A 23,244-nucleotide genomic window follows, 5' to 3' on the forward strand; every position below is an offset into this window, starting at 1 on the left:
ACAATTACTCGAAGGAAAGACTACTTACTTGTACAGTAACTGGAGTTCTTCAAGATGTTTTGTCCCTACAAGTACTCTACTACCTGCCCTCCTTCTCCTCTACTTTGGAGTCCTTGCATTAGGCTGGATTTTGCAGTGAAGAAGGAACAGGAGCAGCAGTGGGTTAGCCTTGCTTAATATGCTCTCAGATTGGGGTATGAGGGTATACAAAGTGCAGACATGGGCTATATGGACGCTGCTATCCAACATCTCTGATCAGAGGCACACAGACATGTGGAGCACCTATAGGAACAATTACTCCAAGAACACTGAAGTCCTGATAGAAAGCCAACTGAAGTCAATTGGGATATTTCCATTGGCTTCAATGGGCGTCAGATCAAGCCCTCAGTAAGCCAGGACTGACAAACCTGCAAGAAACAGAAGTAGCAGCACTTCATCACTTTGCACGTGGAACTAGCTGTTACTTGTTACCTTTGCGGCTTACTCCACAGCATCTGAAGAGGAAAGGTAACTTATCTTTCTCAGGTTGCTTGTACAGCAAAATTTATATATAGTGAGATGGAAAGTGTGAAAGTAGAATAAATTATATTGTAAAAATAAGAATGGATTAAAGAAATGTTGTATGTACCTTTAAGCAGAAATAAGAAATGTTGAAATACAGGTGCCAGGAAAAGAAACATTAGGCATAAACAATGGTGCTAATGGCAAAACATTAACAGAAGATGGGTAGTAGTTAGTAAGGGAATAAAATATGCATGCCTAACCCAGGTAAACTTATCTGATTCTGCTTCCTTTGTTATCTTGTTAAGTTTCTCATCCTTTTATCTGTATAAATAAGATAGTTTGTGTCTTGCATGGGGCTCACATTATCTGGGTGTTATTAGCAGAAGCGCTGTGCTAATAAAACAGAGTAGTCTGACAAACTGTGAGTCCTGAGTCTAACTTTGACAATTTGGAGGTTCCACCGAGATGGCAACCGTCTTCACTGGGGCTGTGTGATTCCTGACTGTTTTTGTAGGACGACCGTGGAAGCCGGCACCTGGGCATTTGGCCCGAGCGGTCCTCCACCAGAACGGAAAGGTGCACGACCACAGTGAAGTCTACGCCATTGAACCTGTTGGTTCCCACTCTGTTCTGGTAGGGATCCCGGGATCTGACATCAGGAATCTGGTCAGGTAATTATTTCTGTGTTTTGTCCGGACTGAGGACTGTTCTGTCTCTGTGTCTATCCGTCTTCCTGTGGAGTGTTTGAGTCTGGGTGCCATCTCCGTCCGGGGATCGGCCAACCAAGGGGTTCCTGTCCCTGCGGTCTGAGTGAATGGAATCTGCACAATTGCAGCCGCACCACACTTTGGGTAAATCCCTGGGTGTGAAAGCAAGGGCAATTGAGGCAGTAGCCTGTGGGCTCCTTTTGTGTGTTGCACTGGGCATTGCTCTGACAAACCCGAATTTCCTTCTTGTGCGATTGGTGTGTGAAGTCCTCCTGTATGGGTAACCAGATGTCTAAGTAGGGACAGTTCCCTAAACGAACGCCGGCTCATTTTATGTATTTAGGATGGGTCCAGACTCCTGTAAGAAGGGTCCGGACTCCTGTAAATTTCTGGAAAAATGGTCTAGGCTAACTCAGGGGGATCCCAAAACTCAGTGGCCACTGTTAAAATCTTGGAACAAAGACCGAGTGGACGTCTTAAAGGACAAACTCGGCCAACCTAAAACTAAATTGGCTAAAGAAGAGGTTAATTGTTTCATTCAGTGGTGGGAAGAGGCAAATCGTAGCTGGACAAAATAAAAAACTCGCCTCTCTCAAATATTCAAATAATAAGTTGAAAGCTTTATTAAAAGCCTCCTCTCCCACCACCAGACCGAGCGCTCCCCTTTACCCCGTTCTCAAAAAAACCCACCCCGGATCGATCCAACCCCCTTAATACTCCCATCTCATTGTAAAAAGGACAAAAAGCAGGATCGGGCCCAGAAAAGCAGGCAAGCAACAGATAAAAAAAAAAACTGAAAAACAGGTTGGAAGCCCTAAGGGCATAGTGTAAGGAGTAAGAAAAGCAGTAAGTGCAGGCATGAACCCCTGGAACAATACTTAAAATGGTGAAATCTGAGGTGATAAAGGTGTTATTTTGGGAGATAAACGAGTGATTTAAGGAAAGAGAGTGAAAAGTTAACTCTACAAGGGCTGGAGAGAATTAAGCAGTTAAACTTTGTGAAAATGTTAAAAAGGACCACGTTAAAGAGAGAGAATTCTTGGTTTCTTTGCAGCCATTCTGAAGGGAAAATGGGTCCTTTTCCAAAAGAATGCCTGTAAATAATCCAAATATATATAGAGCTATGTAAAAACAAAGCAGTGCAAAGGAATGTTAAGGAAAAGAAAATGTGTATGTATCTAGTTGTCTGTGAAAATATGTAAAGTTCTAAGAATCTAAACCAGCACATCTGGTTTGTAAAACTCCTGTTTTGTAGGTGTAAGATAAATTAGTTTTGTTTTTGTTTTTAATGCCACTAAAAATTCATTTGACTCTTAATTCAAAGTTGCAAAACCGACAGACCTTTTTGCAAGACACAGGTAATTAGTGTTGTTTGGCTTTGGGATTTAGCATTTAACCCTTAAGGGGTAACTTGATTCTTTATAAAATTTAAAATGTTTTTTAAATAAAAACCAAGTCATGGCTGCAATAGGGCAGTCAAAATCAGGAGAATAGGGAGAGATTCTGGAGTCTTTTTGTTTGGTTGGTTGTTTTTGTTTTTTTTTGGTAACAATAGCAGATAAGAGCTGTAGTGAAAGAATTAAAAAAAAAATATTTTAACAGTGCCCCTCTGAAGCAACAGCAGAGGTGAGGTGCACAAAACAAAAAGAAGCAATGTTAAAAACACTGAGCCTTAAAATGGCTCTGTGTAATCAGACTGTCACTTTTGATAAGGGTACATGAAAACTCTGTAAGAAAAAAAAAACAGTTACATCGTATGTAAAAATTGATATGGCTAATGTTTAAAAAAAAAGTTGTAATATAGAAGGAATGTGCTTTTTCCCTAGGACATGTGCAGTGTATATTGTAAAAAGGGGTAAAAGAAATACAAATGAAATATGCTACTGAATTAAAATCCTATTAGGGCTCCAAAAAGAGCCGCAATAGACTGTTTTCTTTTTCAGATCTCTGTGTGTTTTGTAAGCAGGAGTTGAAAGTGGAAAGAAATTAAAACTCTGGTGGAAGTTAATTGTGTCCCTTTTAAGACAAAGTCTCTGAGCTCTGCTAATGGCTTTGAATCCACAAGCCAAGCCTGTGTTAATGCAAATTACCTAACTGATAAAGGAAGGTAAAAACTCCCAGCACAGAAGAAATTGCCTAAATAAAAGACATGGTATAACAAGATCCCTTTAAGAGATTTGATGCTAAATGTTATTGTGAATATTAAACATTGAAATAAATTTAATGTTAGTAAGTACCCCTGTAACAACGTATAGTGTGTATGATTTTTGAAAAAAACCTTGAAGGTAATATGGTAATAATGCTTCTCAGCTATTACCTGTGAATAAACTTAAAGCTTAACACAGCAGGAAAAACATTACAAACTTGGTCTGCTATATAAGAAGAAAAACTTTAGTTATTAAATTCATGAGGTGGTATACCTCAACAGTGGAATAATTTCCCCATAACTCTTAAAAAGTAGAACCCATTAAAACCTGGCCTGCCTATAGAACAAAAAAACCACAGGAAAATATGGGGGTAATTCCTCTGTTTTGCCTGCAATCAGCAAGGGTATTTGTAAAAGAAAGGAATATTTTAAGCAACAATCAATGCCACCCTGAAAGGGGTAGAAAAATGTTATTTTTGTCTTTCAGAAAATCAGAAAAAGCTAATACCAGCTACAGAACAACCTATTACAAAAACAAATAAGTTAAAATAAAAAAAAAAAAATACTGCAATAGCTATGAAATGTACTAAAATGCAGATATTTAGAACATAAGATGTTTTGGGTAATATCAGAAAATATTAAGGTTTTGATGCATCTGTTAAATCAAAGGAAAAGATTATTGTTTAATACCTATCAATATAACTGGATGCAGTATGTCTCCAGTACGGTAAGACAAAATTTGTTAAGTGAAGAAATTGTTGTTAAAATTGCACACCAACAGGCTCTGGAAGCAAAAAAAATGAAAAGTTAGCCCACTCCACAGATTGCACCTGGGATCCTTCTGGCTACCTCAAACCTCAAGCCAGTGGGCTGGGGAGGAAGGGAAACTATTGGACACTAGAGGTTGTACCAAGTGAACTCCTCAAAAGTGGGTATGCTTATCCATGCCTGTTGCTCCAAAGCCCTGTAGTAAAGGCATCTCACTAGGATCCTGTATGTGGGATACAATTAATAATTAGGCCAAAGTATTGTATAACGGGCAATGTGTGTGTTAATTCTTGGAAAGAAGTGTTTTAAAAGAATAAAAGTGTTAGCAACCCACCAGTAGACAAATGTACATGTAATGTAAGTACTGTGTTTACCAATAATCACATTTACTATTTGCCACAACCAAAAAGTCTCAGCTTACTGTAAGCACTAATTTAGCTGAGTTCTCTATCAGTCTTGGCATTCAATGGCAAACAGTTACCCATTATCTGTTTAAAAAGGTAACATAGTTCCTAAAAACAAACAAACAAAACAATGTGGGAAACAGAACCATTCATATTATCTGGATGGTCTCCCACAACTACTGGCATACTAATGTTACTACCCCTAATTGTTTTTGGTTTTAAATTGTATGTGTTTAATTAAAATGTTTAAAATATGCTGGTAAATAAAACAAATGTATGCAAAGCTAAAGCCACAGGCCCAAATCACCTCCCAGTATTTTACTACATAAGAAGTGACACTGGCGATTGATAATCTTAGTGTCAAAAGGGGGATATGTAGGAGCTGGACTTTATAATGTATAATTTGATTTCATCCTACCAGCCACCCTTTTTGAATAGCAGAAAGAAATGACCCTCTGGGACTATAAGATTCTGTTTTCCCATATGCATTACAAATTGGGCCCTCTCTAACTCTTTGTTTTAAGATTTAGGTAGTAAGAGACAGGATTCTCTATTGTGTCTATGTTAAGTAAATTAGAGAAACATTGAAGGCCTGGGTCTCAATGTAAATTGTCTTGGTTAATTGTAAAACTTAGCAAGGTTTAATTTGCAATGCCTTTTTGCTCAATATAAAATACTACTGTTTGTATTCTCAATCTGTTTGTGTGAATGAGGAATGAATGCATCAGGAAAAGATAAGGTGTGAAGGCCATTGTTATAGCCAGAGTCAAGAAAAGAAGCAAAAAGACTTAAAGAGTATCAAAGAATCATCAGGCACTGCTTACTACCCAAACTGCTGTTAAACTGTCTGGCATCTGCAGCATGAATACATGCTTTGCCGTGTAAGAATGCACCACCCCAGCGAACCAATCATCACCTCAGGACCACGCAGAGTCAATTTTGACTCCAGAAGATGACGTAGAGGAACAGCCTGCAATACCTTACAATCTACGTTCTCGTAAGGGTTGCCAGAAGCAGACGACTACCTAAAGCAAGGCCCAAGAAAAAGCAGTAGTGAGCCTAGCGCCTGCTGCCTGGTGGACATAAAACTGACTACAGTTCCCTCAGTTGAGGTTGTCAGAACCAGAAGGGCCCTGCCTCCAACATGTGGTGCCTGTTCCTCGGCTGTTGGTGTCTGAAGGTCGGGGGAGTCCACAATGACAATTCTTTTATCCAGCAGCAAGTGTGGATAGCTCAGACCCTTAATATTTCTAAATGCTGGGTCTGCAGCCACATCCCAGCCCACTGTCAAACTGATGTTCCTGTCCTGGCTATCCCACTCAATTCCCCAGACTTCACTGGAGGACCTCGTCCGTTTAATACAATATGGAACAGTAATGACACCTGGGAAGAGACTATTGGCAGTTCCTTTAACCCACTTGGGGGAGTAATACACCGGGCAAAAAGGCTCCTGAGGTTAAAAGAAGTAGTTAAAATAATGGCAAATAAAACTGGAGAAAGTTTTAAGAGCCCTGGCCAAAGAAACAGGGGCGGTCCGACAGGTGGCCCTCCAAAAACGTCAGGCATTGTACATAGTGCTGGCGGCCAAAGGAGGGACCTGTGCTCTCATTAAAAAAAAACAATGTTGTGTGTTTATACCTGACGATACCAATAAGGTAATAGATCACGCTAGCCACTTAGAACAAATCGCATATATTCCCCATAAAAAGCCAAGTTCTTTATGGAAGTGGCTAAGTATTCTGTGGTATAGGAAACTGGTTGTTTCAGGAAGCCCTAACTATCCTGTTTGAAATCCTAATAATTTTTGTATGTTTTCAGTTAGTCTCCTGTTGTACCCAAAATTGTATAAGGCATGCTACTCAGGTAACTGCCCCAGAACAGAGTGCTAATACAATAATTTTAAATATTGCTAATGAACAAAGAGATTAAAAAAAAAACGGTTAATGTGTAAAACCCAGTAAAATTTTGGTCATGGCGTAAGCTTGACCAAAAGGAGGGATTGTGAAAGTAGAATAAATTATATTGTAAAAATAAGAATGGATTAAAGAAATGTTGTATGTACCTTTAAGCAGAAATAAGAAATGTTGAAATACAGGTGCCAGGAAAAGAAACATTAGGCATAAACAATGGTGCTAATGGCAAAACATTAACAGAAGATGGGTAGTAGTTAGTAAGGGAATAAAATATGCATGCCTAACCCAGGTAAACTTATCTGATTCTGCTTCCTTTGTTATCTTGTTAAGTTTCTCATCCTTTTATCTGTATAAATAAGATAGTTTGTGTCTTGCATGGGGCTCACATTATCTGGGTGTTATTAGCAGAAGCGCTGTGCTAATAAAACAGAGTGGTCTGACAAACTGTGAGTCCTGAGTCTAACTTTGACAAAAGTTAATCTGTTATGGTGAACATACACACCATTTTCCTTAGCAGCCTGCTCTTGGTAGCTGAAAAGAGTCTTTACATGGACAGTAAGAGGACTGACAGGAAAAAGTGGTTAGGATGCTAGTCAGTTTTCCTCTTCAATCAGTCATGTGTAAAAGCGCTGCAGTTCTGCCAACTCTGCCAAGTCGGTGAAATAGAAAACCAGGGACAAAAACAAGCATAAAGAAGTGAAAACAAAGTTTAAAAAAAAAGCTATGAAACTTGGCAAGGGAAAGAAAAGGGAGAAAAGGCAAAAAAGGTACAAAAAGAGAAAAAAAGGTGGGAGACAGGCGTAAGTGTGTGGGTGTGTGCAGTTTATAAAAGACAAAGGAAAAATGTCTTGCAATTGCCCCAATTTGTAGAAAAATATTCCATATCTCAAGCCTTAAGTTATTACATACAAAACAAAAACACATATAAACAAAAAAAACAATGTTAAAACAAAGTTAAGGTTTCAAAGTCCACCACTCAGAAGTTCAGCAAGATCAGAACAAAGGTTGCCATAATTCTGCCCCCTTGTGCAAATGCATAAGACAATTTTTAATTTAATGAACACATATTTTTTTCCACACAACCCCTTGCCAAAGAGTGGGTTTGTTTTTTTTAAGCAAATTCAAAAAACAAAAATTCCATAATATGGTATCAGACTGACCCCAACATGGGCCATCAGCAGAACTGGAACTGGCAGGAAATGAAGGGTAGGAATAAACGGTTAGTATTCGTAAGGGAGAAAGATAAATAGTGTGGTCCCCCACTAATCGATATTGGGATCTGTGCTGTTCAACATCTTCATAAATGATCTAGAAAAAGAGGTGAACAGTAAGGGCAGACGATATAAAATTACTCAAGAAAGTTAAGTCTAAAGCTGACTTCAAAGAGTTACAAAGGTATCTCACTAAACTGGGTGACAAAATGGCAGAAGAAATTCAATGTCACTAAGTGCAAAGTAGTGCACACTGGAAAAATAATCTCCACTATACATACAATATGATGGGGTCTAAATTAGCTGTTACCACTTAAAGACCTTGGAGTCATTGTAGATAGTTCCCTACAAACATCTGCTCAATGTGCATCGGCAATTAAAAAAAGCTAACAGAATGTTAGGAACCATTAGGTAGATAGATAATAAAACAGAAGGGATAGATAATAAAATAATGAAGGGATATACAATAAAACAGAAAATATCATAATGCCACTATATAAATGCATGGTATGCCCACACCTTGAATACTTCATGCAGTTCTTGTCACCCCATCTCAAAAAAAGATATATTACAATTGGAAAAGGTACAGAAAAGGGCAACAAAAATGGTTCGGGATATGGAACAGCTTCCATACAAGGAGAGATTAAAAAGACTAGGTCTGTTCATCTTAGTCAAGAGATGACTAAGGGGCTGTACTATAGAGCTCTATAAAATCATGAATGGTATGGAGAAAGTGACTAGGGAAGTGTTATTTACCCTTTCACAAGAATCATGGGCCACTCAATAAAATTAATAAGCAGTAGGTTTAAAACAAACATAAGGAAGTACTTCACACAATGCACAGTCAACCTGTGGAACATGTTGCCAAGGGATGTTGTGAAGGCGAGAAGTATAATTGGGTTCAACAAAGAATTAGATATGTTCATGGAGACCAGGTCCATCAATGGCTATACAAGATGGTCAGAGATGTAACCCAATGCTCCAGGTGTCCCTAGATTTCCAGCTGTCATAAGTTGGGTCTGGATGACAGGTGACAAATCACTCAAAATTGCCCTGTTCTAATTCATTCCCTCTGAAGCATCTGACGGCAGCCACTATCGGAGACAGGATACTGGGATAGAGGGACCATTGGTCTTACCCCGTAGGCCATTCTTGTACTCGTGTCCTTTAACCACAGCAAAGACCTCTATACCATTTGATCTAGTGGAAAAGTGGGCTATTAAAGTCTATGTAGGCCTGCCAGGGAGGGAAGATAAACACACACTTGATCAATGAGTTTCAAGGATATTTGCTGACATCAAAGGCACACTGGGACTCTATTCCAGGTTTTGGGAGGGAATGATGTATCTAGTTGTTACAGATCCTCTTAGCCTACCTGTCTGACACCTTCTGCCTGTCTCCAGGAATGTCCCTCAACAGCATATTCCCTTCAGTTCTTGTCACTCCCTCTTCTATTACTCTTTGCATATAACAGTCCCACTCTGCTCCTGTCCCTGCCTAGGCCACAGGTTCTCAATCCTTTTGGGCTCAGGATTCATTTGTAAACCTCGATGGCCTGTCACGATGCATTAAATAGCTTTAGTGCAAAACACTTGTGGCTTACTAAATATTTCTTATCCACAATATATAATATCCACATTAATGTAACAAGTACTACATAACTACAACTTGCACACTGTAGCGGCAGCTCCTGTCCATTGGGGCTACCTGGGTTCACCTCCCTGTTCCAGGCACTGTGACCTCTGGGGTTGCAGCACCCCTCAGGTTTGGAGGGGCCCCTCTGACTCAGCACCACTTACTCTAATTTTCTCCCTCACTCTACATCATGCCAGCAGGACATCTGAGCCAAACCTGAGCAGCACTGCAACCCCATGCACCATATTGCAAAATTCCCTAAGTGGGGAGCAGAGCCCAGCCAGCCCCTCATGTCGGGAACTGCCACTGCGGAATGAATGAGGGGTAGGCTCTGCAACTCCCTCCCCAAAGAGGGGACCTGCCCCCAGATACCCATTCCCCAGGCCTCCTATGCGACCCTTTGACACACATGCAACCCCATTTTGGGTCGTGACTCCCCAGGTTCAGAAACCCTGGCCCAGATTGTACCATTCTTCCCTCTACTCCCTGTCCATCCCACAAATATGTTGCTATTTTCCTTCTCTTGTCCCTTGTACCTGTCCACCAATGGACAGCTCTTCCCTCCCTCCTTGCCCCTCCCCCATTACTGAACCCAATGAAAGCATGAAAGTTGGTTTCTGTCTCTTCCTTGCTGCCTAGGTTCCAACAGGGGGAGTATTGAGAACACAAGAGAGAAAGTCTCCTTATTCTCAGCTCTGGTGCCCACAGTCACAGAAGTCATCAACAGCCAGAAGGAGCAACTGGAGGAAAAGTCCAATTCAGCTCTGGGCTGGAACATGGCAGTTCTGTACATGTGGAGCATGCTCAGTGGAGATGCACTGTCCAGAGAATTTTGCTGCCATTTTCTAACAAACCTCTTTGGAGCATGTGGAAATGGTAATTTTCAGAGGCTTATAATTTGGCTAAATTGGGGTGGATTTTCAAAAGAACAGGTAAAGGCATTTCTCTGACCATAGGATACACCACCTACCATGTTTCAAGGCCCTACTCAAAAGCATGAGGTGCCATAACTTCTCAATGAAACAGTTACAATAATTTTGTAACACTGGCAAAACAATTTAATTTTCTCTAACCCCGTTCTCAATAATGGACGAACTGTTTTTGCTGCAGCCTTCCAAAAAAGTAGCATTTATGTCAGACACCAGATGACCTGAAAATTGGAAAGGAGAGGATAACTGTGTGGAACCTGGGCAACTGCTACTGTGCATCATAATTACTGGGTAACTGACCTAAGTCTGCCAAATAAGGCTAACCCGTGATATAGTAATGAGCTTTACCCGTGATATAGTAAAGTTAGTTGGAAGAGTCACACTACTCACAGGTCTGGATTTTTACTTACCACAAATAACTGTAAGGGTTGCTCAGCAGGCAAAGGAGCAGAACTCTTTTTGATTTTCACAGAAACTTTAGCCTCTTCCTCTGACTGTTTTCCTTCTCCTTCTTCAGCATACTTTTTTCTTTTAACCTGACGATTTGATCTTCTCTTCTGCAATACAGTAATATCAAAATAATATTTTTACTGATAATTCTTTCTAGCAAGAACTGCTTATATTGAACATTTGTTAAAAACAATCATTCAGCTACAGTATATATTACTAGAGAAAACTTAGTGAGCAGTAATTTTGATAAATGTACACATTTAAAGAAAAAATTAACTGTATAAAAATAACAGGGTGTGGAGATGCTAGGCCACATTTTGGACCTATAAATCTTGTTAATGTTTCTTTACACTATATATAAAATAAAATATAAAAGTAATTAAGTGGCTTTGTCTGTATTTACAGCTCAGAAGCCAAACTGGAGTAATGTTTTCTGGGTATTTAGGAACAAAATTCAAGTGACAGCTATTTTGTTTCATGAATGCACTGTAATTTTTCCCACAGCAATTTCATAAGGATAACTACAAAAGACCACTGTGTGCTATTAATCTATCTAAATCAATAACCTATAAAGTGAAGATTTACACAATATGCTAAAGTGACTCCTCTATGAAATAAAAAGTCATTTTTGTATAAACCAGTATCACAAAGACTCTCAGAAATTAAGAAAGACCCTAGACAAATGAATGATTTCAGACGTGTTAGTCTGTATCAGCAAAAACAATGAGGAGTCCTCGGTGGCACTTTAGAGACTAACAAATTTATTTGGGCATAAGCTTTTCTGGGCTAGGAGTGGGTTCTAGCCCACGAAAGCTTATGCCCAAATAAATCTGTTAGTCTCTAAGGTGCCACAAGTACTTCTCGTTCTTTTTGCTGATACAGACTAACATGGCTACCACTCTGAAACAGAAAAGAAAAATGAAGTAACGCTAAGACAAGACAGGTATAGTAAACATGAGACAAACTGTATTTTCTAAAAATTATCAATTTGATCAACAGTGTTGCTATTAGAGCTGTTGATTAATAGCAGTTAACTCACGCGATTAACTCAAAAAAATTAATCATGACTAATCGCAGTTTTAATCGCATTGTTAAAAAATAGAATACCAACTGAAATCTAGTAAATATTTTGGATGTTTTTCTACATTTTCAAATATATTGATTTTAATTACAACACAGAATACAAGTGTACAGTGCTCACTTCATATTATTTTTATTACAAATATTGCAAAAACTATAAAATTCACCTCAATTCACCTTATACAAGTACTGTTGTGCAATCTCTATCGTAAAAGCGCACTTTACACATGTAGATTACTTTTTGTTACATAATTGCACTCAAAAACAAAACAATGTAAATCTTTACAGCCTACAAGTCCACTCAGGCCTACTTCTTGTGCAGCCAATCACTAAGAGAACAAGTTTGTTTACATTTACGGGAGATAATGCTACCCTCTTCTTATTTACAATGTCACCTGAAAGTGAGAACAGACATTCGCATGGCACTTTTGTAGCCGGCACTGCAAGCTATTTACATGATATGCAAAAGATTCGTATGCCCCTTCATCCTTTGGCCACCATTCCAGAGGACATGCGTCCATGCTGATGACACTCATTAAAAAAATAATGTATTAATTAAATTTGTGACTGAACTCGTTGGGGGAGAATTGTACGTCTCCTGCTTTGTGTTTTACCTGCATTCTGCCATATATTTCATGTTACAGCAATCTTGGATGATGACCCAGCTCATTGTTCGTTTTAAGAACACTTTCAATGCAGATTTGACAAAACGCAAAGAAGGTACCAATGTGAGATTTCTAAAGATAGCTACAGCACTCGACCGCAGATTTAAGAATCTGAAGTGCCTTCCAAAATCTGAGAAGGACAGGATGTGGAGTATGCTTTCAGAGGTCTTAAAAGAGCAACACACTGATGAGGAAACTACAGAACTCAAACCACCAAAAAAAGAAAATCCTTCTGCTGGTGATATATGACTCAGAAGATGAAAACGAACATGCGTCGGTCTGCACTGCTTTGGAAAGTTATCGAACAGAAATCATCATCAGCATGAACACACACAATAAAAATGAATATAATTATCACAGACTTTGCTAAACAGGGAGAGCATATAAGTGAAAATAATTATACACAAGCCTATTGGAATGGCGCTCTCTCTCTATATTAGGTGGTCCTTGTCAAAATATCCAAATGCTACATCATAATTAATAAAACACAGTAGTCAGCTCTCTCTGAAAGGAGGGCATTTCAGGAGAAAATGTAGGCAGTTATAGAAAAAATGTCAGCTTATCGGTATGAAAAAAGAAACTGGAGGGGGATTTAAAGAAGTTAAGAGAGCTAGATAAAAGGTCAACCATTCAGTCAGACATTTCAAATCCTAGAACACTTGCAATATAAAGGAACAGATGAAGGCAAGGGCAACTGCTGACTAAATGCAAACCACAGTGGATCAGAGCACAGGCTTAGAGATAAGAAAAAAAGTGAAGGGCCATATGAATAAGAAAAAAAGATGGATTAAAAACACAGATCCTAGTCTTCAATCAGAAAATATTAGCTAGAATTTAACAAAAAACTGATCTAGTCAATGACAAAGTTGTTTTTTTTTAAGCAAAGTTACGGACAGGTCACAGGAAGCATCATAGGGTGACATAAGTTTCCTAAAAATGTATTAGTAACAGTGGGCTTTTCAGAGACAAACCATGTATGTTTAAGATACATGGACTGAGAAATGTGTGTATATAATTAGTCTTAAATCATTAGTCTGTCTTAAATTTAAAAAAAAATGTGGCACATTTTAGCTAATGTAGTGTTGTCTTCTTTGTTGGACACAGTTAATACAGAAGTCAGCTGGGAAACTAAACATGTCAACTGAATTAAACAACATGATTCAAAAAAAATCATCCCAGAATGTAACAACAGAAAACCATCTGCAAGACAAAAATCACATGTTAAAATCTGAAAGCTAAATGAAAAAATGAGGCTGAACAGCCTTGCAGGTTTGCATGGGGTAGTGACAGGATAGCAGCAGACTAATAAACATTTAATGATATTTCAAAAGGAGATCTCAGCGAATATAAGTAACTACAGAAGAGTCAACTTCCTGTCCAGTACAAGTAATGTTTCCCTTGGGTTTATCTTTCTGTAGTTAAAGGATACAGTTAATAAGGCAGGTGTATTCAGGCTTTCCAAAAACTAGAGATTGTACTGATCAGATTTCCACATTGTGACAAATCACTGAGAAAAGGTTCATTCAATCACTCATTACCGGTGAGCGTTATTTAAGACAGGCTTTCAACTAAACCTATAGGGAGCCATTCTGGGAAACTGAAGCTATTTGGTTTCTCTAGTGTGTGTATATATACATACACACACACATATATATACATACACACACACACAATATATACATATATATATATATATATATATATATATATATATATATATATATATATATATATATATATATATATTATATATATATATATATATATATATATAAGGGTCATAAAGAATATTTGCAAAATACTAGAAGGGGTCAACTCTTTTTTATTGCTATTTTCTGACACTATAATCAAATCATGAAAAAAAAATACCTTTGGATACACAGAGATTACATTTCACTGGATGACACTTTATGATCATTGACTGAACCTTTGCAGATGAAACTGCCCTAAGACACAAATGATGCATATCTCCAAGGAGAGATTTTTTTTTATATAATAAATAAGTCTTAAAGCAAAGGAGTTATAATTTTTATTCCAGATATGCACATACACTGAAAACCACCTCTTAAGAAGATTTCATCTATTTTGGAAGCAACCAACTGTACAGAAACAATGAGCTGAACTACTACAAGATACATCACTGAAACACTTCAAAGGATCTAAAGAAGAAAGAGAAAGCCTACTCCAACAGTAAAAACGCAATGCCAATTGGAAACTCTCATGTAACCTCAGATTGCCAAACATTTAGAACCAATGTTATAAGAGGCCATGTGGTCTCCAACTGCTTCCATTTTTCTGTAAAGTCCAAGTCCTTATCAAAGTAGAACACAGAGAAAAGAAGAAAGGTGGATAAGCAGTGAGAGTATGCAGCGGCAACATTCTTAAAAAGCCACATTTACTAGCAGGTAATCTCTATGTATTCTTTCAGGTGGCATCTGCATTTTCCTGCATGTGTTTGCATTTAGCTAGCAGTTCCACATCCAAGAAGGTGGGCTGAAGAGTTCCCATTCCACAAGAACTGAAGTACCGGTACTCACTGGGAATGACAAGGTGAAGAGATTACTGCTGCATAAAACAGAACTCCAGGTAGCTAACTACTATTACTATGCTATTACCTGCTACAATTGAAATGATACCACAGTAGCCCTAATACAGTCAGTTTTAAGACCAACTGCTACTGACAGGTAGACTTTTATGCACTGAGTCAAAGGCGCAAGGAGTGGATGATGACTAGGACTTTGTTGGTTTCAGACAACCTCAGGGAAGGAATGACCATTGAAGAACCAGTCATCCTGAGGGGGAAGATGACTATTCCTATTTGCCGCAGATTGACTGTGACAACCAAGACGACCTTTGTAAAGACTCCAGGTGGCCAGATGGCTGAAGGAAAGTACTCAATACTGATAGTGGTTGTTGCCGATGATGAACTGTAGAAAGCATCTGTGAGCCGGATGCACTACCATATATAAATATGCACTACCATATGTAAATATGAAGGCCAAGGGCCACAAATCACTCTCCTGGATCGAATGATTATATTATTGTGCTATAGTTACCATCTTGAACCTCTGTATTTGAATAAATGTGTTGAGAGTCCAGGATTCGTCTCCATCCTCCTTTTTTCTTAGGTACCACAAAGTACCTGAAGTAGAAATATCTGGAGAACTATCCAGAAGAAAAAAGAGGGAAACTGATTCAGTTGCCCCCAAGAGCAGGAGGGTTGTACGTCCTGCCTTAGGAGAGCCTCATGAGAAGGGTCCCTGAAAAGATAGAGCAAGGAGAGATAGTGGGTAAAGGGGATGGAGCTGAAATGAATGGCACAGCCTGATGTCATGACTTCTGGAATCCCTGTGTCTGTTGTGATATGCTTCAAGAAAGACTGAAATAAAGATGATGTCTTGTAGGATGTCTGGTGGAGTGGTGCACGACTGGAAAGAAGGATCAAAATGGTTGTTCAGAATAAGTTGCCAACTGAGAGGTGACAACAGAAGGTCCTTTCTTGTGGCATCTGGGCCTCTTCTTGGGTGGTTCTACAGTTCTCTGGCAAGTTTGGCAGGGGATCGTCTAAGACGATTGGGCTGTGTGACCTGCTAAATTTTTTCCTGGTTGCCCAGCGATCAGCGGGTTGCTCTAGAATTCTTAATGAATGAAATGGTTCATCCGTGTTGTCACTGAAGAGCTTGGGGTCTTTGAATGGAAGTTCTTCCACTATATTCTGGACTTCCCTGGGGAAGGAGGACTGTAGTCATGAAGCATGGTACATAGCTATATCAGCTGCATCCAAAGAAGCTTGCAAAGACGGTTTGGCAATCCTCTGATCTTCAGTGACAAGAGCCTGGAACTAGGTCCTTCTGGTTTTACGGCAAATAATTAATAAAAGAGAACTTGCTGAAATCTGCGTAGTCATATTTAGCTACCATGAATTGTAACACTGCCAAAGAACAGCTTTTTTCAGAAAGGTCGAGACACTCAAACTCTGTTTCTCTCATTTGCGACATCAACCACTAAGGAATTCAGGATGAGGTGGAAAAAAAGATATTCAGAGCCACTGGCAGGTACACAGTACTTCTTGTCCACCCTCTTGCAAGTAAGCAGTATAGTGTCTGGTGTCTGCAATATTATTTGGGATAGTAACAGAAGAACATCATTTCTAGATAAGGCTATCTCGCCTTTGGGAGAAGTGTGTAGGAGATCTGCCAGGACATGTTGTGGTTCCTGGGCCTCTTCCAAGGAGATTTATAAGGATTTGACTATCACCTTCAAGAGCTCTTGGAAGACTGACATCAATTGCAAAGGACGGGGGAAGAGGCTACCTGCCTTGTCTGGTGAGGAAGAGGAACTTGTTAGATGGCACTGCCTTTTCCTCAACTTTTGAGGGTCCTCTTGAGGAAGGTGGTCTTGAGGTACAGGTGACTGCACCTCTTGGCAGTTCCTCTTTTGTGAGGATACCTACTAAAGGAATAGTCTCCATACAGGACCTTAGATTCCAGAAGGCCCACTGTGGTGGGCCATAAGGGAAGGAGAAGGAGTTCTGAAGGTATTCCTGCCATGGAGGTTGTCAGATCAGTTGTCAACTGGTTCCTAGGGTCTCTTCCTTAGGATACACCTCAGGGAAGGTAGGTTCAAATGGGGTGCAACTTCTCTCATCTGTCAAGTCGCAGCTTATCTGGGGCTAGATTTTTGTTGTTGTTGTTGTTTTTTCTTCCCCAGCTAGTCCTTCATGTCTGGGAGGCAGAAAAATTTCTCTCAGTGGAGAACTTCCAGAACTGAAGAATATTCCTGTCCTATACTTGTTAACTGAAGATGCCTGGTTAGAGCCTCTCTGCATTCTGGGGCATGATTACACCAGTGTGTAAAATCTACCACAGAAAACCATCAGCAGATATGGACATTTTTATTTACTATGATGCAGTTTGTACCATGAACGTAAGATGGCTTTAGACCTAACGGTAATCACAGACAGGGAGGGAAAGGAAGTAGGCAGAAATGGCTAAAAGGGACTGCTACAGGGAAAACTGGATCAAGGCTGGTTGTTGATGGGAGGATACCTCACAGGCTCCTATCAGTCTGAGCTCTTGTCCAAAATTTTGCCCAACTGGCTTATGAGGCAGAAACAGATAGTCAGAAAGAGAAAAATTTGCTTCTTTTGTACAGCACAGCACACATTTAACTCCTGACAACTCCAGATAGTTTAACACTTCCCTAGTTTGTCTGCTTCCTCATTCTCCTATTCTTCCACTCCAGGCAAAGTTTTGGAAGCACTACTAGCTAATTCTCCTCCAGCATCACCTAGATAATGAAAGCCCAGTAAGTTCTGTTCTTCCATGGATGAGAAAAGCTTGGGCATTTCCTTGCATGGCCTGTGGCTACTTTGTAGATATACTTCACTGTAGGTTGCTGAAGAAACCTCTATCATTGCATTCAATGATGGAGGATTACCAAGAGGAGTATACTTCTGCCTTCTACTTTTTCTGGGTTTGCCTGACATTCCTGTGCAATTTGTGGTCTTGCAGCAACTCAATGAAAAGGATCAACTCCTAGCAGTGAAGTCTTCAGGACAAAAATGCATAGCCTAGGCAGAAGATCAATGCTTAGGATCTGAAGGACCTCCCAGCACAGAATATTTAACATATTGCTTAATTTACACCTGGTGACTGACTGTTCTGTGACAACAATTAATGTCCACAGACCAAGAAAAGAAAATGGCATTTAGTGTAAAATAAAGAGCTACAAATTAATAAAAAATGATGACATCACTACTTGGAATATTAAAATATCTGAAAAGCTGGTAGAGAATTAATTTTATTGATCATAGGTACTATTTAGAATAGTAGTCTTATTATCTTAATATTAAAACTAAACAGACTATCATCAGCTCAATATATGCCATCCTGTACAACATTTTTTCTTCTTAAAACTAACACCAGTGAGAATTTTGATCTAGATAAGGACTCATCACCTTAGGATTGCTACATCTATGGTTTCACACAAGCCTATGTTGTTTTTAACTTCCTTTTGTTAGGAGGTGTTTATACTCTTCTGCAGCATGCCTGCAAAAGTTTTGCTAGACCTTGCCAGTCAAGGTATATAAATAATAAGGCTGGCAAATGATTAAGAAAATTAATCGTAATTAATCACCCTGTTAAACAATCATAGAATACCATTTATTCAATTAGTCTGGGACATTTTCAACATTTTGTAATACATTGATTTCAATTACAACACAGAATTTTTGATTCTTTGACACTTTATTTTGATTTTTACAGTGCAAATATTTTTGAATTCACCTGATAAAAGTACTGTAGTGCAATCTCTTTATCATGAACTTACAAAAGTACAATTATGTACAAAAAACCTGCATTCAAAAATAAAACAAACCATGTAAAACTTTAGAGCCTAAAAGTTCACTCAGTCCTACTTCTTGTTCAGCCAATTGCTCAGACAAACAAGTTTGTTTACATTTGCAGGAGATAATGCTGCCTGCTTCTTGTTTACAATATCATTTGACAGTGAGAACAGGCATACGCACAGCACTGTTGTAGCCAGCATTGCAAGATATTTACGTGCCAGATGCACTAAAGATTCACGTCTCTTCATGCTCCAACCACAATTCCAGAAAACATGCTGATGACGGGTTCTGCTCGATAAACATCCAAAGCAGTGCGGACCAAGGCATGTTCATTTTCATCATCATGAGTCAGATGCCACCAGCAGAAAGGTTGATTTTCTTTTTTTGGTGGTTCGGGTTCTGTAGTTTCCATATTGGAGTGTTGGTCTTTTAAGACTTCTGAAAGCATGCGCCACATCTCGTTCCTCTCAGATTTTGAAAGGCACTTCAGATTCTTAAACCTTGGATCGAGTGATGTAGCTATTTTTGGAAATCTCACATTGGTACCTTCTTTGTGTTTTGTTAAATCTGCAGTGAAAAGTGTTCTTAAAATGAAAAACATGTGCTGGGTCATCGTCTGAGACTGCTATAACATGAAATATATGGCAGAATGCAGGTAAAACAGAGTAGGAGACATACAATTCTCCCCCAAGGAGTTCAGTCACAAATTTAATTAATGCATTATTTTTTTAACGAGCATCATCAGCATGGAAGCATGTAGTCTGGAATGGTGGTTGAAGCATGAAGGGGCATATGGAAGTTTAGCATAAGTGCCATGCGAACTCCTGTTCTCACTTTCAGGTGACACTGTAAATAAGAAGTGGACAGGATTATCTCCCGCAAATGGAAACAAACTTGTCTGTCTTAACAATTGGCTGAACAAGAAGTAGGCCTGAGTGGACTTGTAGGCTCTAAAGATTTAAATTGTTTTGTTTTTGAGTGCAGTTATGTAACAAAAAAATAAATCTACATTTGTCAACTGCACTTATGTGATAAAGAGATTGTAATACAGTACTTGTATGAGGTGAATGAAAAATACTATTTCTTTTGTTTGCCATATTTACAGTGCAAATATTTGTATTAAAACAATAATATAAAGTGAGCAGTGTACACTTTGTATTCTGTGTTGTAATTGAAATCAATATATTTGAAAATGTAGAAAAACATCCACAAATATTTAATACATTTCAATTGGTATTCTACTGTTTAACAGTGCGAGTAAAACTGCGATTAATTTTTTTAATTGCTATTAATTTTTTGAGTTAATCACGTGAGTGAATTTCAATTAATCATCAGCCCTAATAAATAACATTAATAAATTTGTAATGATAATCATTTTTATGCCACCTTATATCCATAAACCTCACAGCAACCTTACAATCTGAAGTTTGGTGTTGTGTTTCTTGTTAAAAGCTATCTGGTATCTTTGTATTCCTAAGATGAAGTGTGATGCTTGGCATCATCACAAATTTTATGCTGATGTTTACAATGACCTGATAATAGAAGACTAGAATAAGTTAATTATATTTATATAAACGTTTCTACACATTTGTGTTGAAATTTAGACATCATATAACTATAATCACTACCTCAACACAGCTTAGTGTATTATAACACTTTTGCCATAATGAGCAATTTATCTCTTGTGCAAGGAAGAGTATCTGAATCATTGGTTTGCAGACATTTGGTCCCACGTTCTACTCATTTAAGAGCAGAAACCACAGAGTCAAACATCAATTTATATAAACTCAATAGCAATAAAAAACCCTCTGCCTTCACGAATAAGTATCACTAATGTAAAAATGTTTAATATTTTGGAGTTTAAATCTATAATGGTGCAGAAAAATCTTCAAAAGGAAAAAAAGAAAAATTATGAATACTGACCTGAGAGTCCTCATCTTTAAATGACCGCTGTGGAGTCTGCTTAGTATCAGACATTTCATCTGAAGACTCATTCTTTCTCTTCTGCTTTTTACCCAATGTGATTATAAGCTTGCTGTTTCAAAACAAAAGTAAGACAATGTTAAGATTGGGCATACATGTTTGTACACTATTGTGCATTTTGTATTTAATGTCTGGGACACTGTCCAGGACAAAACAACTTTAATTTCCTTACTCTTTTTACTACCAGTACCATAGAGTTCCACCATATCACAAACAAGAAGCAGAGACATAGGCATAATTCTACTGATTTTGCCACTGACTTCAGTGGGAGCACAGGACTGGACTCTTCGTTATCACTAAATAACAAGGATGCAACTTTATAATAGTTAGACTACTACTGATTAAATCCCCAAAAGCCTAGTGGAAACATCTGTATTTCTCGCTACAAGGCAAATCTCTCATGCATTCCTCAACAGTGTTAATATTTTAATTTAAATGTTTAAAAATAAATTTATGATAGGAAAATGTGGGGCTGAGTTGACAGGGTCCTTTTAACTATGCATGCAGAGATACAATTTACCATACCTATCTCCTCCAAATTACAGTACCCCCTAGATGCAATAATTTCTCTCTCTCTGTGAAACATGGAACTTCTGATATATTTACTCATACAAGAAACTTTAGTTTGACAACAATAGTTATACATTACATAATTTAAAAGCCAATCATATATTATGCAAAATTCATAGCTTCAAGTAAATTATTAGATGGTAAAAATATAAAACTGCAAACTTTGACTTTTTGCAATTTCACAAAAGCAAAAATTAGTGAAGCCTAGGTTTATCAACAATGGTTTCATCAGTAAACACGGCTGAGGACCAGAGCTGTGGGGCAAATTATAATTCTACAGGAAAAATACTAATTATTTCTTAGTTCAAATTCTGAAGTCACACTGAGAGGGGCAATATCATTAATATCATTATTTGTTTTTAATGATAGGGTGACAAAATACATGGTTTTATTTCATCTTTGAAATCTGACAAGTGCTACTCTTCAAGTGTATTCAGAGGAATAATCACAGAGTGATTACAATCAAAGAATCATGGATAAAATGATGTCCTTAAATATATACTTTACATAATATAGATTTGATAATTGCATACTATGTTAATAGTGAGAAAATTGCTTTAGCATACAAATATCTTCTCCCACTTCATGGCTCTAACTAAAGATAAGACTTTGGCCTTTCTTTACAGCCAGTACAATTATTTTACATCAAAGCAGCCTGACAGAATGTGCACCTGAAGAAAGTAAAAAGTAATAAGAAAAAGGACTGACTGACTAGTCTTCAGCCTCAAGTTTCCTCCTAGGAAAAGTGCAAAATAAGACAGGCTGATCATAGCAAATACATTACATCTCCAATGGTCCACAGAGAAAATACAAACCCCGAAATCATGAACTACCAATTCACTACTACTGTTAATGACAATGCAATAGTTCCCAAAATATATAGCACTATTGCATTTCAAAAAGAGGCCACCATTTTTCACCAATTATTAACATCCAACCAACAAAAGCAAGTATGCTTACTGGGAGGGGGAAAAAGGTCTTTTAACAAGAAGTTTTCTTTCTGCTATACAATTTTGATTTCTAGTAGAAACTGAAACGTACGCTTAAATTAAGTGGCAGTAAACATAGGCTGGGCAATTCTAAGTTCACGGGGAATTGCTTGCACATGTCTGTGGGACAGAAATTGGCTCATGGCTTCCTCACACCGCTGCCCCGTCATATATTCTCTCTGTTAATTCTTATGTCCAAAAAATGTTGTTTTTCATTATCACAAGGAATACATTTTAAAGAATGAACACACTGATTTTCATATTCTGTCTTCAAAAGTAGTTAGTATTCACAAAGGGAGAAGAAAGCAAACGATTGTCTATTAGCATTTATTCAAACTTGAGAAGCTGAACAAGGTACTTTCATCCTATGATGAACTGACTTTTCCACTGTATTCCAGCTTCATTTTCCCTTCAAGCACAATCCTTCAGACCTCCATGGATCACCCAAACTTGTTTATTCAGGTTTCCTGGTTGATTGCCTAATGGTGTCTGTTTTATGGAAAAGTGTTTGACTTGATCACTGCAACGTATGGCCTAGTCTAGACTAGAACTTAAAGGTATGATATTGGCACGTTAACTAGCATGTTTTAGAAGTATAGTGTAGACAAGTCACACTGCTTAACTGGTTAAGTTAAAGCAGTGGTTCTCAATCAGGGGTACATATACCCCTGGGGGTAGACAAAGGTCTTCCAAGGGTACATCTATTCATCTAGATATTTGCCTAGTTTTACAACAAGCTACTTAAAAAGCACTAGTGAAGGCAGTACAAACTAAAATGTCATACAATTACTTCTTTAAACTGCTCTATATACTATACACATCATGTAAGTACAATATTTATATTCTATTGATTTATAATTATATAGTAAAAATGATAAATTAAGAAATTTTTCAGTAACAGTGTGCTGCGATACTTTTGTATTTTTATGTCTGATTTTGTA

At 38.1% G+C, this 23,244-nt stretch overlaps 1 protein-coding gene across 3 annotated transcripts in view; it reads right to left on the reverse strand.

Moving 5' to 3' along the window:
• Positions 1-23,244, reverse strand: part of CHD9 (chromodomain helicase DNA binding protein 9) — a 189,757-nt gene that overhangs the window by 89,768 nt on the left and 76,745 nt on the right. For all 3 annotated transcript variants that reach the window (XM_044986992.1, XM_044986994.1, XM_044986993.1), the window contains 2 exons: positions 20,685-20,796; positions 10,628-10,774 (listed from right to left, as the gene is read on the reverse strand). In XM_044986992.1, the coding sequence (XP_044842927.1) occupies positions 10,628-10,774; positions 20,685-20,796 (259 nt within the window). The remainder of the gene's footprint in view (positions 1-10,627; positions 10,775-20,684; positions 20,797-23,244) is intronic.

Source organism: Mauremys mutica, chromosome 14 (genome assembly GCF_020497125.1).
Source record: "Mauremys mutica isolate MM-2020 ecotype Southern chromosome 14, ASM2049712v1, whole genome shotgun sequence".
In the NCBI taxonomy this organism is placed as follows: Eukaryota; Metazoa; Chordata; order Testudines; family Geoemydidae; genus Mauremys; species Mauremys mutica.